General features: G+C 36.2%; 1 protein-coding gene across 1 annotated transcript; it reads left to right on the top strand.

Moving 5' to 3' along the window:
• Window positions 1-1,536: 1,536 nt before the first annotated feature.
• LOC144965574 (MFS-type transporter SLC18B1-like) lies at window positions 1,537-3,851 on the top strand. Its single transcript, XM_078901069.1, has one exon. The coding sequence runs from the start codon at window positions 1,854-1,856 to the stop codon at window positions 3,162-3,164; it is 1,311 nt and encodes a 436-aa protein (XP_078757195.1). The 5' UTR covers window positions 1,537-1,853; the 3' UTR covers window positions 3,165-3,851.
• Window positions 3,852-6,000: the final 2,149 nt, after the last annotated feature.

Below are 6,000 nucleotides of genomic sequence, written 5' to 3'. Positions count from 1 at the left end.
AGATTAAGGCTCCGAAACCAAGGCTTCTATTGAAATAAAATTTGGTATCTATAATGTTTGTCCTGTTATCAAAAATAAATTACCCATTCTTTTAGAGATAGGGCGTATAGTTTTGATATTATGGCTAATTTACTGACTGAAGGTAATTTAAATCTTGAAATTTGGGAATTTTCAGACCAAAATTCTTTAAAAAATAACTTATTAAAATATCAAAACAATATCTGGCTCATTTTTAGATATAACGGGGGGGGGGGGGGGGGGGGGAGTGGCCGAGTGGTTAGGGCATTGCACTGACCCGGAAGGACCCGGGTTCGTTCCCGCTTCAGGCACTTTCGTTTTTTTTCTTGAGCAAGATTATTAACCCCCAATTTTCTCACTTGGACAACATGGGTGATTCCTGTTGACATCAGACATCCTGTTTGATGAGTTATCTATATTCCTTCGTGGAATGCCTAGGCGACGATATCTTATGATATCGTGGAGAAAAAGGCATAATTTCTTTTATTTTTTATTTAGATATATGTCTTGTCCACAATATCTCTAAGATTCAAGATTTTATATTGAAAACTGTGGAAAGAGTTAACCTGTGTATGTCAAAAAGAGGCAAACTGGGAAAAAAGCCTTAGAGAAGAGAGAATTTAAAAACTATTTTAGATGGATCTAACCTGATTCAAAACAGGAGTTATCAAATGCTGGGAGATATTTGATTTTCATACTCGATACTTTAATTTCAGGTATTCTCTTAGCTTTCTAATGATGTATAACATGTGGATACTAATTTGATAGAAACTTTTGTAGCTAAGGAGTTTTCGTTTATATGAAGGGGTCTTTTTGATGAACATTGTACAAGCATAGGGATTAAAAAATCGTTTTAAAAAGTAATTAAAAAATATTTTTACTAGTATGAACCCTTTACTTACCAACTACAGGAAAATTGTTATATTTGTAACGATATAATGAGCATACATTATTCAGATTTTTATTTTGTACATCAAAAAATTGGAAGAAAAATCTTTGTTTAGTATATGAAAAACTAATGTTGTTTTGTAGAACAAAATTATTATGTATGGATGTTTAGGTTCGAGTTTTAAAAAACAAATTTAAATGTTGAGTATGAATGCCATGTTGGGGAAAATACTGAAAAGGGCTTGTAAGGAGAGATTTAATGATAAAAAAAGCAAAAGTTGAATAATTCAAGTACCCAAAAATGTTAATAACTCAATTTTGGTATCGGGCACCTAAATTTGCGAATATTAGTCCCGCACCCCCCCCCCCCCTCAATATAGTTAGGTAACTGCTGGTACAAGGCAGCCAATTTTGCTCATACAAAACATTGAAATATGCTTAAATTGTCTCCCCTTTGTTGTACAAAGCTTAGCCCACATAAGTAAAAAAATCAAAACACATTAAACTTTTTTAGTCAGAAAATCCATCGTTTAATTATCAAAATAACCCTCATCTTGTCAAAAAAAAAATCCGGGGAATATTTATTTGAAGGCAACTGATCCGAGTGAGATAATGGACTGACTGGTCGGTGAGTTTTATGACCATAAATTCCCGCCAACATATACCACATACGATCACAAACGAAGTGTTAAAACCAGTCCATAAGATAAAGAGGAGTTATAAACCATAAACCAATCTCAAATGTTTATCCAAGTGTGTTTAGTATTACTTGTGTCATCTTAATCAAGGATTTATCTACTTTTGAGGGAATAATATTTTGGCATTCATTTTCTTTGCTTACAAGGATTCATGTTTTCGTGGACCGGCGTTTGAGAACTCCTGGCCTGGAATATCCCTAACCTAATTACGATTCTGATTACCTTGGCGTTATCAATCATTATATAAAGATGACTACAGATGCTGATATAGAAGGCTGTAAAACGTTTTGTGGAGTTTCTGTAAATAAAAAGTTTAAAGTGTTCAGCTTTGCAGTTACATACTTTTTCGCAGGAATTTCATATGCTCTTCCCCTGCCCTTTTATCCACAAGTCGCTCAGGAGAAAGGAGCGTCTCTAGCTCTTATCGGTTTTGTGTTCAGCGTATATGAGCTAATGATATTCATAACTTCGCCAATTTTTGGTTCCTATTTGGAGGCAATAGGTCCGAAATTCGCCTACGTCTCAGGAACCATCACAGTTGGTGCCACCACAATTCTATTTGGAGCCTTAGACATGTGTCCGCCAGGAGATGCCTTCATTGTCTTAAGCGTTCTTATTCGATCTGTAGGAGCTCTTGGTAGCTCTTCTTGCCGGATATCATTGATTGCAACCGGATCTGCAGAATATCCAAATAATATCACCACAGTCGTGTCCATTCTGGAAGGGGCTTTAAGCATAGGAATGCTGGTCGGGCCTGTTATTGGGGGAATTTTGTATTCAGTTGGAGGCTACGGATTTCCTTTTTACGTCATAGGCGGTTTGAATATTACGCAAGGAATATTTCTGTATCTTTTTGTTCCCGTTCCAAAACAAATTCCTCGGGATGGTGAAAAATCTGGGTCATTGGTCGAAGTAATTAGAAGCCCTCTCGTGCAAGTAGGAATGTTGTGCACGGCCACTGGCAGCTTAGCTTTGGGATTTATAGATGCAATTTTAGCTCATCATTTGGAACCATTTGGACTGCCTGTGATTTATAGCAGTTTGTTTTTTGTTATAATACCCGGCTCTTTTCTCCTGTTCTCTCCATTGCTTGCCTATTTATCGGACAATAAAGGCATTTACAAGGAACCTATTGTCGTTGGTCAATTTTCATCTGGTATTGCATTTCTCATTTTGGGACCCAGCAACTTATTGCCATTTATACCATATCAATTGTGGACTGTGATTCTTGGTTTGGTTATTGTGGGCGCAGCTGATGCGTGTTCAATGGCGCCGCCATTCAAATGCATTCTGGTTGGAGCAATAGAAGTTAGTTTTGAAGACAATATGGAGACCTATGGTTTTGTATCCGGCATTGTCAGCACATTGTTTAGTTTTGGTAATTTTGTTGGACCATTGGTTGGCGGTGTGCTTGTTCAGGAACTCGGGGACCAAACTGCATTTACCATTGTTGGACTTTTATACATTGGAATAGGTTTTATTGATATAATACTTATCATTCAAAATCGTAGGGCAAAGAAACAACGACTCAATGAATGTACCAATTTGATAGAACAATGAAATGTTATGAACTGGCAGCTACGAGTAGCTAAGTCATTTCCCTCACTGATTTTCTTTGATCTCATGGTCGTATTTTATCTTGATGGGTAAATGATCTGTCTGATGTTACTTTTCAAGTTTTTGACCAAGTGACTAGTTGAGTGTGGGGGGGGGGGTCCCGATAGCTCACTTGGTAGAGCACTCGCTTCAAACGCAAAGGGATCTAGATGAATCCCGGGTACAGTCGAGTTTTTTTTTCTGATCCTCCCTCCCCCCTTTCCACCCAGCAGTGAATGGGTAGCTGGGTCTGTTAGATCTGGCGGAAAGTACTTTGCGATAGCCTAGAGTCCCCTACAAAGGGTAGCAAGCAATTGCTATTGTCCGTTTCACTCATGCGCCATAGCCAAATGGCTGTGAAGGAAGGACTAGTTGCTAAGGGCATCCAATTTATTGATCACTTGTTTTTGATTAGCTATTATATAATTATAATAATTCTGAGTGATTTCCATTTAATTAATGGTTCATAATTAATGCAAAACGACGCACGCTTTACGGATACACATGGTTTTGGCTATAGACATATAATTGCTGAAGATAAAATAAATGAACACAAAAGAAGACAACACGTTTCACAAAGAAGTCAACATTTGATAATAAAATTTTCAGAGCATAACCCCTTCTCGATTTACCTATAAAAACGTCAAATATCATAAGAAAATGGTGAAACTTAAACAATGTTATTGCAAAGCCTTTTTTCCACAGGGCGTCATCAAGCCTATTAATTATCCTTTTTCTACAAGGCGTCATCAAGCCTACAAAAAAGCCATTTTTCCACAAGGCGTCATAAAGCCTACAAAAAAAATTTCCACAGGGGTCATCAAGCCTACAAAAAAAACTGATTCCACAGGGCGTCATCAAGCCTACAAAAAAACGTTTTTCCACAGGGCGTCATCAAGCCTACAAAAAGCCTTTTTCCATAGGGCGTCATCAAGCCTACAAAAAAGCCTTTTTCCCACAAGGCGTCATCAAGCCTACAAAATAACCTTTTTCTACAAGGCGTCATCAAGCCTACAAAAAAGCCATTTTTCCACAAGGCGTCATCAAGCCTATCAAATAGCTCAAGCGTTAACAATTCCCTCTCGTCGTATAAATCCAGAGTTTACAAATGTCAAAACAATGCCTTTCTTTCATCTCTCATTCGTCTTTAATTTTTCAATCACCGTCTTATGATGAAAAATGGAAAAACCCGAAACGTTAACCACATTTGTCTCCTGCAATCAAACTGAAGCCTCCACTCCATATGGTTTTTGTTGTTTATTCCTTGCGTACAGTGACAAAATACCTCCCTGTTATCAAACTGAGGCCTCCATTCCATATGGCTTTTGTTGTTAATTCCAGCCGTACAGTGACAAAACACCTCTTTTTGTTTTGACAAGATAAAGCATATTTCATTCACTGATTGATAATTTAAAGGACTCTCAAATCGGCAAGCAATTTCAAACCCGAGTCTACTTTATGGGCTATTTTAATAAAGCAATAGAAACACACTGGCCCACTCTCAATAACACATACACATTCGTCCATAGACTCAGCGCAACCATATTCATTCAATAGATGAAACAAAAACGAGTTTTTGAAGGTTTCAGAAGGTGTTATAGTTATTATTATTTAATAATTGTAATAAATACCAGGTTCACATTTTAGCAAGTCTGATAGCCGAATGCAATTATGGGCCTGCTTTAACATGGATGTAATGGACAATATTTTGCGTTGGTTTGTGTTTATTTCTATTACAGCAATGAGCTCATAACAATGGAAATTGGAAATGTGTACACGCAGGATAACTGATGTGTCAAAAGATTATTCTGATATAAAAAACAACAACAAAACATAACAAATATATATATATATATATATATATATATATATATATATATATATATATATATATATATTATGAGCCAAGGTCAAAAGGTGTCAATTTTTTTTCTCAAAATAAAAGTGACATAATAGGCCATTTATGTTTCTATATATGTAGCAAAAACCCTGTACTTCATGAATCAAAGGCCCTTTAGATAACATTACGGTCAAACGCAGCATAATAATGTCAATAATGCCTATAGGTTGCTGGTGTCACATGTGACCGGTGACACCAAAATGAGACAAAAAGCGCAATAACCAAATGATTTTTGTTAAGTATCAAACTTTATTTCGTAAGTTATAAACAAAAAGACACAATCAACAACAATCATAGTACAATAGTGTTACCAACTATTGGAGAAAAGGTTGCTTTTTGGTGTCATCGGTCACAAGCAACATAGAATGCAAATATATTATTTCATAAAAATGATTGTACATTAACAACAACAACAATATTGCATATGCTTATTACCAGCAATGTTCAGAAACTTTTGGAATAAAATGTTGGGAAATAATGTGACCAAAGCATATCGACGGTCCGATGATCAAACCTCTGAAGTAGCGTTTTCGTGAATCCGTTGATCAAAGCTCTGATGTCGACATCAGAGACGCGCCCGGCGTTTTCACGGCGATCAATCCTCCGAAGTCACTTCCGAGGTTTGAACAACGGGTTTTGAGATAGAGGAGAACTGCAACACGTTTCTTAATACTTTGTATTGCATGGCAATCATCATCATCATCATCATCATCATCATCATCATCATCATCATCTCATCATCATCATCATCATCATCATACGGATGTAGGAGATGAAAATTAATATTTTTAAAAAATTTAAATAAATTTTAAAGATTAAGATAAAATTGTTATTTCCTTTTAGTTTGTTCATGTTTTTTTTTCAATGTATGTACAATTAATATATATAGGGAACCTTTGC

The sequence above is a fragment of the Berghia stephanieae genome, chromosome 1 (genome assembly GCF_034508935.2).
Source record: "Berghia stephanieae isolate SIO BIC M18660-M18661 chromosome 1, UCSD_Bste_1.3, whole genome shotgun sequence".
NCBI classification, from domain to species: Eukaryota; Metazoa; Mollusca; class Gastropoda; order Nudibranchia; family Aeolidiidae; genus Berghia; species Berghia stephanieae.
This window is presented reverse-complemented; position numbering and strand designations above follow the sequence as displayed.